General features: G+C 40.9%; 1 protein-coding gene across 11 annotated transcripts in view; it reads left to right on the forward strand.

The window, feature by feature from the left end:
* Positions 1-14,070, forward strand: part of ptprsa (protein tyrosine phosphatase receptor type Sa) — a 234,709-nt gene that overhangs the window by 108,084 nt on the left and 112,555 nt on the right. For all 11 annotated transcript variants that reach the window (XM_051377403.1, XM_051377406.1, XM_051377407.1 and 8 more), the window contains 2 exons: positions 3,388-3,533; positions 6,199-6,340. In XM_051377403.1, coding sequence (XP_051233363.1) covers positions 3,388-3,533; positions 6,199-6,340 — 288 coding nt within the window. The remainder of the gene's footprint in view (positions 1-3,387; positions 3,534-6,198; positions 6,341-14,070) is intronic.

Raw genomic sequence — 14,070 nt, forward strand, 5'->3', positions numbered from 1 at the left:
AAAAGTCATGCGAATCTCATGTTTACATTAATTTAAGAAGAATTTTTTAAAAAGCAAAAACTACAAATAATATGAAAAGCAAGGGAGAAAAGTTAGAACAGCTTTCTTTTTGATGAAATATTCAGCACTTTCTGTCCTGCCTACCCTCTTCACATCATCTCTTCTAGTTTCTGGACCTTTTGTCACCTCCTCTCCTCTCCTCTTCCAACTTTCTCTTTACCTCTGACCTTGCCACCTCCTCCTGCGCTCCCACTCCTATCAACCCCTACTGTGTCATTCTTTCTCATTTCAACCATTTTTTCTTCCTAGCTCCCTAGCTTTCTTCAAACCTTCCTGAGGTAACGTTGAAAATCATATACCGTACATTATGAGAAAATTCTGCATCTGTCAGTAGTTAAATTCAGACTGACATGCAGTCAGAAGCATTCATTGTACATCTCTCTCATCCTATGAAGAAAGAGAGAAGGAGAGGGACTTGGTGGAAATGTTGAATGGTTCAGGGGAAAACTAATCAAAGAGTGCTGGCCTTCAGGAGAACCACTGCCACAGGCCTGCTCTGTGTAAATCCCTCCTCTGTCTCGACAGAGGGCACATTGTAAGAGGAGGTCAAATGCAGAGGAGCTGTGTTGTGTAAAGCTGTGTTTTGTAGTTTCAGAATGGAAACTGAGAGTGTAAAATGCCAGAAGGAATCATTGTATGCACCAGACAAATACAGTTTATATATATATATATATATATATATATATATATATATATATATCTTTATGTGTGTGTGAAGTTGTATCTATGTATATCTATATGTATGTATATATGTATTTATATTATATATTATATATTTATATAAGTACAGCTGTAACCACATAGAAGTAGCCAATGTTCTCACCGATGGTCTTGTGTCCTTATGTAGGTTATATAGAGGCATCAGTAATAAACTGAATCTGTTTCATAACAACCTCTTTGTAGCAGCTCTAATAATAAATAATAGGATAAGATCTTCTGTGATTTTGATATTGAGGATTGTCAGATTTGCTGAAATCGTCCTAAAATATTATACATTCTGTTATGAAACCTTTCCAATGCAACAAGGAATGTGACTTGATCAGGGGTTGTTTTAACAGATGTAGAGTAAGATTTAAAGAGGGAAGATATTTTTTGAAGGATGCAACAATCAATACACTTTTGACCACCAGAAGGCCAAGAATCAATATTTCCAACATTAAAATGATTGCCAGCAACACAGCCCTTTAATACTTCTTCCAAAAGTGGAAGGGTTTCATCCCTGCCCTATGGCTGATTTATTAAGCTCAGCATGTTGTCTGTCAATGTCCAACACCCAACAGCGGGTCAGAATTATGTTTTATCATATGTGACAATTTTATTTGAATATGCCATGAAGTTAGAACTTAAATTGCAATACTGTGCACACAGTAGGAATTGTGCCTTTAATCCTGGCAGTGTAGTTAGTGTCATGCGCTACCCCTTGAGCTACATATTCTCCAAGTTACCCGAGAAAAAAGTGCAAAAAAGGAAACAAAAATCAAGATGAGAGTATCTCTGCTCATCTGCAAGTAAGCAACTCTGGCTGCTGACTATAGTCTGAATAAAAGCAAACATGGTATTACAGCAGTAGTTTTTAGTTGAAAACATTTCTTTTAATCTTCATTTGATCATGGACAACATAATGAGCACATATGCTTGCTTTCAGCAAAAATCTTTCATTCACAGACATCTCAGCTTGTAAAATCAAGGTTAAGTGCATCTCACACTGGCACACACTTGTAAGTAGGACAGAAACACATTTGTTTTTTATTATGATGCGTGTGTAACCACTCATCCTTTAGAAAGATTATTCTACTTGAAAAATTCCAGCTGGTTGGAGAAATTATGAGAACTAATTTTTAGATTAACTAGCTACCAAACACTACTTAAACCAGTTTGTGTATCTTGGTGAAATATTTGCATCAGAAATATTTGGGTTGTTAGCCGGAGGTGGTGAGATGAACTTTGCATGTGGTGCTTTCCTAACGCAGTACACTCACCCTTCTTCTTTTCCTTTCCCTTGTGCTACACTATTCCTCTTTGCCTTATTCTCTCTAAAATACCCACTCTGTATCTCTCTTTACCCGATAATGAATGCAGGAACTCTCCTTCATATGTGTTTAGCAGTGCCTTGAGACTTATGTCGGCCCATGGTCCCTTAATTATTAATTTGACGTTATGCGCTGGCCGTTTGATCATCCCCACATATCTGTATGATTCAGATTTAACGAGTTCCCCAGGACTCTGTTTCTCTCTCTCTCTCTCTCTCTCTCTCTCTCTCTCTCTCTCTCTCTCTCTCTCTCTCTCTCTCTCTCTCTCTCTCTCTCTCTCTCTCTCTCTCTCTCGTTGTGTTGAACTTACTGCAACCACCATGGCATGAGCAAAAAAAACCCAGCACCAAGATTACTAATTTTTGATGGACAGTTTAATCGAAGGGTCTCAGCCTGGCTATGAGCACATCAAATTTTATTGTGTGTGGTCCAAGTGAGAGTTTGGATTTTGGCTTTTGGCTTTGTCAATGCTATACTCTATTCAACAGGAAAATGAGTCTCACTTTTGAACACAGTCAAATTAAAACAAAAGCTCAGCGTGTCTTCTTCTCAGGGTTTGCCAGTGTACTGTTAGTATCCACACTCCATTTCCCTATGGAGTTATATTTTAGAGCGACTAATCATCAGCACCTTGGCACAACATCAACATATAAATTCTGAACTTTTTTTCAACCCAAGTGTTTACTGCAGCAGATGATTCAGAATGAGAGGCTACCCTATCACAAAAAAGCAACAGGCTCAATGGCCAAATCCTAGGTTTGCCAACTGTGGGCCATTTGGGATATGGCCATTGAACCTGTTGCTTTGATGTAGCTGCGAAGTGACTACAGGTAGATGTTGAGCTGTCTGTCTGTCTGTCTGTCTGTCTGTCTGTCTGTCTGTCTGTCTGTCTGTCTGTCTGTCTGTCTGCCTGTCTGTCTGCCTGTCTGTCTGTCTGTCTATCCTGTCTGTCTGTGAAGCTATTTATTTTGTGCCTCTTAAAAACTCTGACCGTCTTCCTCACTTATCCAAGGCTTCTCTCTGCTGCAGAACATTGTGTGTGGGAGTGTGGTAGTGTGAGAGTGAGATACAGAAGGGGTTGCAAGAACTAGCTAGTGTGGGTTTGTGTGACATTACAGAGTCACGTGTGCCTGTCTGTGTGCGGAGGCATACACATGCACTCAGACAGACATTTGATAGTCTGTCTTTTCAGAAATGTAATCACACTTGTGCTGCCTTACAGTGCTGCCAAAATTCATGATGTTTTTGCTAATGTCTCTCTCCCTCTCTCTCCTCCCTTGTCTTCCTCACTCTCTAGCATCACCACGGTTCACTAAAGTTCCCGTCGACCAGATTGGCGTCTCAGGGGGCGTGGTTTCCTTTGTGTGCCAGGCGACGGGCGACCCCAAGCCAAGGGTTAGCTGGAACAAGAAAGGCAAAAAGGTCAACTCCCAGCGCATAGAGGTGAGTCAATGAGCACTGCTGCACTCTGCAGGTGAGAAGGGCAACTTACTGTTACTGTACTCCACCACATCACTGTAATGTCATGCAATATCTCACAGTACGTGTTCTAAGACTTTCATCTTAGTTTTGAAAGTAATGTGAAAGAGAAAATGTCTGGATGTGGTGCCTGAAAAGTGTACATTTTAAATTGGTAAATTTGGTCATACTGAAAGATATTTTGGTGTTGTATAAAGCATTAGTAAATTGTCAGAAATGTTCATTGACAATTTTACTATATAATAAATTAAGGTGCAATCGTACAGTCATTTTATATATTGCAATGTGTGTTGTTCAGCCATATAAACCATTTTATGATCCTGTGCAGTTAAAACATGAGGTTCAAATGAAGTTAGTCCCCACATTCCACTCCTTTTTAAGCTTTATGCCCACACAAGCTCTTTTTCAACACTGCCCCGGTCTTACGTTACAGGCACTGTTTTCTATTGCAGTTGGTTACCCACACACTCTTTTTGAAAAGGGTGTTTTTGTTTGCCTTTTTCACCCACAGTTTTCACAAATAGTTCTGGACAGCAACTACCAATCACTACCACTAAGTAATGCAATTCAGAGCCCTCCCATTCCTCCCACTCTGTCCTCTTTGCACTTGACTGACTCTGCCATTGTCAAATTCTTATTTCCAGTGCTGGGTTGTTGTTTTTTTCCTCTGCATACATCCCTGTCTGTGTGAATGTGTCTGCCTGTGCGTTATTCATGATGTTTGTTGTTCAGTTCTCGGCAGGCGTCCCAGATGGCATCTCTAAAAGTCTTGATTGATGCTCAGTGTCTCTTAATTAAAAAGTTGCTTTCATTAACAACGATGGCAGTGCACAGAGCTAGACATGCACACATTGCAGCATGAAGACAACCACAGGGGAGGGGGCAAAAAAGCAAAAAAAAATAAATGACAACAACATCAACAGGGGGAGAAGCAGCATCTCAACGGAGGACAAAATAAAAAGACAAGTTGTGTTTGTACGTTCTCTTCTTCTGCATGCTAAGTGGGAAACAAAGCCAAGGGCGTGAAGGAGCCTGCCAGAACGGACGCTTCCTTTCCTCCGTCTAGCATGAAATAAAAAATTTGTAAAGGGGTTTTGAAGTAGTTATGATTTTTTTTTCTGTTCTACCCTCTAGACAGCTGCTTTGATATCGATCACGATGCCGTGCTCTGCAGTGTTTTTAGCCTAATTAGCGGCTCAGCCCTGAGATGTGCAGCAGTGGAGCAGCAGGGCTGCTGAAGACTTGTACTTGTGTCTCAAAGTCATGCTTTGCTCAGAGATCTCGTTGAGATGGTGTTAGCCCTTCTGAGGAGCGATAGATATTGGAGAAGTAGGTTTGCTCTGAGACTGACAGGCAGGATGACCATGTTCTCCAACACATCATCCATCCCAAAAGAGATAAGTTTGGGAAATAACTAGAAATTACCAACTATATTATATAGAAAAGGGGTAATTGGTTCAGAAATTCCACCATTTCTATTCTAGACGTTTACCTATGTCCTGAGGTGCTGTTCCTTGATGCAAGATGCATATATGTGGGTGGGGTTTTAAAAGGAGATCCATTCATGGCTTTTCAGACAGTTTCTTATGTATGTCAAAACTACCCTAATGTCTGCTACACCCACAGGAAACATATTTTAAAATAATACATTTAAAAGGTCACCATTAAAGTAGATACCTTTTGTAATGAGGACACTATTAAAATGGATTTGATGGATGGATAGATGAATAGATATTTCATTGATCCCAGGGGGGAAATTAAGGCGTTGCAGCAGATCACGTTCAAACAACAACAGAGAAGAGTAGTTAAGTCAAGTAAAACAATCCATCTAAATACATAAATGTAGATTGCTGTGTTTTCTTCATCATACTAATTCCGTCCTTCGTCAAGTTTGTGTTACTTTCTGCTGTATTGTAGAATTAATAGAAAACACATTATGTCATTGTTGTGATTAGCCTTCATCATTTCTGATTTTGGCAGAAAGAAAGAAAATCTTGATAATTCAAATGTGTTAATGTTTATATAGTAACTGAGCTTCCTTCTACTCAGTATTCTCAGCACATGTTGCATTCAGAGTGTAGACTGATTTTGTTTTTAAGATGTGCTTTCAACAAGGTTCAAAACAAAGGGCTTTACAGAGAACAAAGGGCATAATTATAGATAAAAACAATGAGATGAAAACAAGAAAAAACAACCACATCACACACAAATATGGGGCTGGAATTGTGTGTGTGTATATGTGTGTGTGTGTGTGTGTGTGTGTGTGTGTGTGTGTGTGTGTGTGTGTGTGTGTGTGTGTGTGAGAGTGTCGAGAGAGAGATAGAGAGACTGTTTCCTCATAATTCTGTATTTATGAGGACCAAAAGCTATAAAAGAATAGAAACGTGACACACACAGGATCTTGGTGTAACTCACTTATGTCTTTGGTTTTGGGTCAAGTTTAGGACACAGTCTGCAGACTTCTTACAATGACAAACACTGAAAGCTCATCCTTCTATCTCCAAGGAAATTGCTTGCTCTGGGGTTCCATGCTAATATTCACCTGTGTTTAAGTTCAAAACTGGCACTGTTGCTATTGCTATCCCACATCTTTCTTACCTAACCCTATTATTTTCTCTGTGCCCTACAGACCATTGAGTTTGACGAGGGTGCCGGCGCTGTACTCAGAATCCAGCCTCTCCGAGCACCGCGTGATGAGAACATCTATGAATGCGTTGCGGAGAACACTGAGGGCGAGATCACTGTCAATGCCAAGCTGTCCATCATCCGAGGTGAGTCCTGCATTGTGAAACAGCGTGCAGAGGGATAACTACAAAATAAATCATTAAAGTGGACATCTGTGAACTCCTCAGGTTTTTTTACGATGACATCTTGCCTTGAAGTTTTTGTACTGAACTTGACAGCGAGTGAGGGCTGTACTTGAAGTCTTTTTGCTTGGAACTTTTGTAGGTAGTGTTCTTTATTTGTCTGGTAAGCCATTTTGGCTATAGCTGTAAAAGTGCCTCAGCTGGGTTGTTCTGGATTTGTTATAATTATTTGTTTGCTACCTCATATAAAACAATATTTTAGACAATATTGTGTATTTGATCTTACATGATTATAATTAGATTTTTTTTCAAATGTCATACACAGTTTTACTTTACATGTAACATATATGATTTTTTTAGATGTAGTCATATTTGAAACGTGCAAAGCTTCTTGTGTAAAAGCTTTAATTTATTATTATATAAGCAAAATCAGTGGTGTTACATGAATCATAACTAGAGAAGCCAAATTAATATATGTGAAAATGTGGAGGATTATTTCTCAAAGCTTTTGTGCAGGCTCACGTCACAGAATAGACTCGGTTCACATACAACAGATGGAGAGTGTGAAGGCTGCTTATCAAGGATCCATCAATTTGATGCAACTCATCAACTGTCCATTCATGGAAGAGCTGAACCTCTATTTTCCCGTGATGAAAACCCATAGGCTCCCCGATTGAAAAACATTGATTGGTCACCAATACACAGTCAGGGTAGAGCGTCTGACAGGTGTGTCTGGAGACGCACACAGACACACTTGCACAAAACAGGTGTAAAATAACAAAATAGCACAAGATGTGTAGATAAAATCAGTGGTAGCTCAACTTTGTGGACCTTTTATTGATCGGCACCTATAGGTGATAGTTTAGTTTCAGAGAAAGATATACCATTTGTTTGGCTCTAGCTTGGAGGTCACGGTATCATAGGCAAGCAAGCATGTGTTCACATACGCTCCAGCTTTCTTCTCTCATTCTACCTGTCTGTGTCTACCTCACATATCCATAGAGACACACACACACACACACACACACCCCAGTGTCTTCTCTTCTGTTCTCTCCTGCCGCCATCTGCCATGTTTCCAGGGCTGGATGAAGCTGAGCTATTGCTGGCTGGCTGGCAGCACACAAGCTAGGCCTTCCTGGCTGTCAGATCCACAGGCTGTGAGGTGGGGTGGGGAGTGTGTGTGTGTGTGTGTGTGTGTGTGTGTGTGTGTGTGTGTGTGTGTGTGTGTGTGTGTGTGTGTGTGTGTGTGTGTGTGTGTGTGTGTGTGTGTGTGTGTGTGTGTGTGTGTGTGTGTGTGTGTGTGTGTGTGTGTGTGTGTTGGGGGGGAGTTGTTGGACCAGGCATTGGAAGCCTGGCCCAGCATCCTGGGTTAGTTATTGTTAGCAACAAACCCCCCACCCTGGAAGCATGTTGTTGGGTGCAGTGGGGGTGTGAGTGCCTCAGGTGCCCTTCAAAACTTGATATACATTTTGAACTGTGATACCTATACTTTGCAATTACATGTATGTTCACATGTGTGACAATTTTCCTCATGCAGTTGCCTGAACTGTACTTTGAATGAGTAGGTAGCAGTTTGATGCAGCACTTAGGATTTTTCTACTGATATTCATAGTCGGAATCCAATTTATTCATGGAGTGCTATGAAAATAAAGACTAGAAAGTCCTTTATAAAGAAACAGTGGACACACAGACAGATTGAAAACTAGACAATTGAGAACAAGGAACAAACACACAAAATTCTAAACTACAAGCCCAGGCATGTGCGTATCAGGTGTGCAGTTGTGTGAAAGGCCACAGATCAAACCCAGGGCAGTCCACAGGAGCATAAGGAAAATGAAGTTATTGCAATTCAACTCTACAAGGTTTCCTCTAGAGTCTATAAGAAGATAGCAGCTCTGCTGCCCAGGCAAGACCCAGCACTGAAGGAGGGAAGAGAGTGTGATGATGGAGAGTGAAGGTGCAAGATGAGTGGCAGAAGAGGAGAGCAGCATGTCCTCTCTGTTTTCCATCTTTAATGAGGTCGAGCCTCCCTGCATTACTCATCAGTGGAAGGAAGGAGACACAAAAAAAAGATATAGGTAAAAGAAATTTAGAATATGCAAGAAGAAACATGTAATGTAATTTACAGAAAACACAGAAATCTGAGGATGGAGAAAATGGATTGTGACACAGTGCAATGCAATGCAAGTAGAGGTGGAAGTGGAGCAAACCAGAGGAACAAATAGGGGAAATAATGGAGTTGGATAAAGTTGGCCAAAGATGAAGGGAGACAACGGGGGGTGGACTATTGGCAATGTAGAACAGGTGAGGAGGACAATAGGCGAACACGAGTTCTTGGAACAAGGGCAAAGGATTATGGGATATAGGACAAGGCACAAGGGACACATCCACAGTAAACAGAAGGGTTGTGGTCTGGGATCTGGAGAGGGAGAAAATGGGTCGCTGCGATGGGTGACTTGGCCAGAGAGCCATGGCACAAAATTTGCAAGAAAATACAGTTGCATGCACACTGAAACCCAAAAATATACTGACATACATTTAAACATACATGCATGACTTATACATCAATTTTATGCTTGCGTGGATACACACTTGGAAACAAAGGGCCATGAAACTCACTGAACTCATAAATGATCATGAGTACTTTGAGTACACATTCTTCACTCAAAAGAAGCAACAGTCCACACAGACAGGCACCCATAAATATATGCAGTCACTGTTTAGCACACATATACACACACAGAGAAGCATGCAGTACAGCAGCTTTTTCAGTCCTAGTGCGAACTCACCTACCATGACAGCATGGGGGCTCTGTTTGGAGTCTGAGGAAGATTAACAACAGCACAGTGTTCGCCACACACACACACACACACACACACACACACACACACACACACACACACACACACACACACACACACACACACACACACACACACACACACACACACACACATCTTCACACAACTTCAATGCTTGTCTGCACTGGTAAAGATATGCACACATACGCCAAAGATGCACACACATCCTGACACATAACCACTCCCAATACACACTCTACATACACTAACTTACTACAAAAACATGTATTCTTAGCAGAATATAGACATTCTGAAACATGCATATACTTATAATAACAGACATTTATTCAGACAAAATGCATGATAGACAGACTAAACTTAAACCCCATCTCCATATTCTTTTTTTAATACTGTACTGTAACCACCTTCTCTTTTGCTGTCTTCATGTTTGTGTGTATGTGCATGGGTGCATGTGGCAATGGCAGGGTGCGTTTAGCATCAACTGTGATACCTCCTTGGCTATTGCTCAACTGCCTTAGCTGAATACCTAAGATGGGGGCCATCTGGCACCACTAAGGCTTGCACACAGTCCTCTGGGAGTCCTTGGAGAGGGACCGACAAGCATATGAAGCAAACTCTTGAGATCTGACACAACTTGCAGTTTGGTCTGGGTTTTTTTTTTTTTTTCTCTTTTTTTTTTCTGTTTTTAGGATTTGCCTATTTTTTTTTTTTTTTTTTCAGGCGAGTGTTTTAGAGTGTCAAAGGGAAGCAAAGTTGCCACTGGGATACTGTCAGCTCATGCTGTTGTGAGGAGATCATGGGGAGTTATCCTGCTTTGTGTGCTTGTATTTTAGACTACTGCAGTCTTCTGTCTTCTGTGATTACTGTTGCAAATAGATTCTCCCCTGAGGAATCCCAAAGGGCAAAGACTGTGATTGATGAGATCTGGTCTGATATTCAGTTTTGTCATGTTGAAGAAGTCGTAAATATGATGTGTCTATCCGTTTGTTTGGTAAACCTACTGTTCAGATCACAGTTCAGCAGAGATGCTCTTGAAGCAGAAATAATTCTCAGTGGTGAAGTCAAAGTAGTATTTCTTGTGAAGTAACATTCAGGTATGCTCTGGGCTGTTTGAACCAGCAGGCACCAGGAACTCACCTCTGACACACACACACACACACACACACACACACACACACACACACACACACACACACACACACACACACACACACACACACACACACCTACCTAGTTCTCAGGTCTGGCCTCATATGAGTGCTTGCTGTAACATACCAGACCTAGCCATGACCTTCATTTGCGCACACCCACACCCACATACAGTCACGCTCACATCCTGATTATTTTCTCTTGCCACTCCCAACCAGGTGGAACCAATCAAACGTACCCTTCTCTGTCTCTCATCACTCTCTTACTCTCTTCCAAACCTTTCCAATCATTATGCTTTCTCCCTCTGTATGCCAAGCTGCAAGCCTGGTTTTCATCCACTGCACTTGTTTATATCTGTTGTTTTTTCTCTTTAGTTTCACCTCAAACCCTTCCTAACCCTGTTAGCAGAAGAAGTATTCAGACTCTGTTCTGCATTAAAAACACAAATTCATTAAAAATATGATCAGCACAACTGACTTAAAGTACTTATTATTCAGACAATTGGTCCATGTCAGTGTTTTACTATATGATGTTTTCCGTGCCCTGCCCTCTTCATTGTCTTTCCCTGGTGAAAGATTATTGTTATGGATAATTTGTTCTAGTAGAAACAGGTAAATATCAGGTAGGCAACATACTGTAAATGATACATACAAAACTAATGTCTCTCAGAGTAAAATTAAGTGGCGTTTTATTTTCTTGCTGCACATTGATTCAGGTCAGTACAAACTGCATGTGTCGTTTCATCTGCTGGTTTTAAAATAGACTAAAAACTCCGCCCATCTGCCACAGAGCAATACTGTGTCAGTCAGGCTGGGGAGTGCACCTACTATTAACCAGAGGGGACTGGGGCATAGTGGGCCTACTGTTTGATCAGGCTGTCTGCTAATTGGCCACTGCCTTGTGAAGGAGCAGGTAATGGCGAATTTTAATGGGATTCTGGATCCAGATACATGCAGTCGGTGAATAGATCAAGCCCTGTGAATTCTGTGTATCTTTTTATGGGAGAAGGGTTGAGAAACGGTGGGAGGGCAGACAGAGGTGCAATGATGAAATGGGAAAAAAGTGAGCTGCAGCAAGAGGGAAGGAGAACTGGAGTGAAAGTTAAAGGGATAGAGACCAATCAACCTTTCAACCAATAGTGGCTCCAGGCCAAGCCATAAGACATTCCATTTCCTACCTTCACCTTTGCTTTCTGTTCTCCATCTACCCTTTTCTGTCTCTTTCTCACACAATATCTATACCATTATGTTCTAGGCTGTCTCCTCTCCGTCTCTCTCTTGCACGGTTGTTCTCCCTCTGTCTGCCTCTACCAGTCTTCTTTGTGTGTATTTCAATGAGGTGTGTGTGGGAGAGAGAAAGTGCAGCCTTTTAGAGTGGACAGCCGCAAGTGGTGGGTGATGTGTGCAGTCACTAGTGATTATGTGTGATGCAGCCATATCAAGTTGATTTTAAATAAACAGGAGAAAAATCTAAAACATATATAAGCAGTAAAATGCTTTTGCTGTACTGAGAAAAAAAATATTAAACTTTTGACTAAGGTGAAGTTGGAAGGGGGAAGGGGGAAAGCAACGTGGTGATGAAGACTGAATAAGGCTAGGCTCACACTTACGTTAGGTTTTGGTATGAACTGTTCTGATCTTCACAGCTTTTAGTGTGCGTATGTTTGCAATCAGCGTTAAAAAAATGTGAAAGTGTGTGTGATGCAATCCGATTTCAAAATTGGTTCGGATTTTAATAGTCTGAGCGCAGGATAACACAGAGAGGAAGAGACAGTTTGAGAAAAGAGAGATGAAACACAGAAAGAAAAACAGAGAACATTTATCCTCCTTGCTATTCATTTCATCAGTATTCCCTGTACGTATCTAACAAGCATCAGCACAAACACACATTTAGGTTGTGAAATATTCTCATTGGATTTATTCATGGCCCCTTGGGTTTTTGGTAGCCTCTTAAAACTTAATTTTACATTCTCTCACAAATATGTTTGTTAAAGAAAAAGAAAAAAAACACAATAACTATTCTCTCCTAACACCTACTTTTTGCAGATGCAAGTTTTTATGTTTTTACATTTAGATTTTCTTTTTTGCATTGTTTTGTTTTGGTCAGTCTTGTATCTTTGTAGTGCTAATGTCTTGTTGTTTTGGTGTTGAAGGGTTGAATGCTTATTTTATTGTGTTTATTTTAGAGGAAGAGGTGAGTCCAGGGCTGACTGAATGAAAAATTAATAAGACACATGGTGAAACATGAGCAGGTGTGTGTGTGTGTGTAAGCAACAGAGAGAGAGAAAGAGAGAGTTAGTTTCCTGATGTGTGTGCAAGCATGGATGTTTGACAGCCAATGTGTGACAGTGTTTGTGGTGTGTTTAAGTCTTTGGGAGGAGAGGAGGGGAAAAGTAAGAGAGAGAGAGAGAGAGAGAGAGAGAGAGAGAGAGAGAGAGAGACAGCAGGCAGGCAGTGGTCGCCCTATAATGAGACAGTGAAGAATAAGCTTGGCAGTATCAGCAACAGATCTGGCTGTTCTTCCTCTTCCTCTCCGCCTGCCTCTAAGGTGATCTTTGCCCTTTCCCACTAGTCTCATACACCAATAGAGAAAGCAAGAAAGATAGGAGAAAAAAATGCAGAAAAGAGTGGCTGGAAGGTGATTAGAAAAAAGAATGGGTCAGAAGGAGAAAAAGACATTATATTTGAAACACTAGAATAAAGAAATATATGAAGAAGAAATAGTAGAATTCTTGTATTATTGTAGTTTTGTTGTACTTGTGTGATTTCAAGACTACGAGCCCAGTACTAGACAATGGGGACAAGCTACACACTTTGGAGACTTTGCAGAAATGTTGACTTTTTTGACATTGAAGTGCCTTTTTGCATCTTGACTGCATGTGCTCTGCTGGTAACCTAGCTGGATGCCATTTTAAAAATGTTTAGACTTTTTATACCAACTGGATGAAAGTGTCCACAAAATGACGTACGTATAAACGGCTAAAATAAACAGTGGGAAGAAAGAAGACATAACTCTCTTATCAGTGTCTGAGACCCTGACATGCCTTTTGTGACCAGGTCCACATTGAGCTAATGCTATGTACTCTCCGTTGTTTTTGCCAACTGCTTATCTTTAGCTTGTCCCTGACAAACAAGTCAATTCTCCTTCCCCAGCAGCACGCACTGCCTCCACCAGTAAATAATACATTTGTTCAGTGCTGTTAAGATCTAAACCCAGCGGCAGGGGTTACCTGCTGACAGTGAACCCATTTTTGCATGAGGCACCTGTTATCAGCTAGTCAGTTCAAGCAATTTTTTTCCTTGCAAATGTTAAATCCTATGCTCCTCCTTTGTTTGCACAATCACACCAACTAAACAACAAAATGTTTTGTTTTCTGGTTATTTTGGCTTTTTGAGGAAGATTATGTGTGCAGCAAATGTCTTGTTTTGCTCTGTAATGGTGCTTATGAAGTACTCCTTGCTGTGTTGGGATTCTTTAGCTGTTATTGGTGTTATTGGTGTATAGTAGAGGGCAGGCTTAGCTCAACAAATCAATAGGTGGATGTTGACCATGTGGATGGCCCTCATGCCCCTGATATCTCATTGGTGAATAAAGAAGTTTTGGGTTCTTTCCTAAGAAATATTCCCTTTGCTGTCCTTCAATGACTCTTGGAGGATATCTCTCTACCCACCTTTCACCTGCCCCCCCCTCACTTCATACCTCCATATTGGCATTTGTATGCCT

The sequence above is a fragment of the Dicentrarchus labrax genome, unplaced genomic scaffold, assembly GCF_905237075.1.
Source record: "Dicentrarchus labrax unplaced genomic scaffold, dlabrax2021, whole genome shotgun sequence".
In the NCBI taxonomy this organism is placed as follows: Eukaryota; Metazoa; Chordata; class Actinopteri; family Moronidae; genus Dicentrarchus; species Dicentrarchus labrax.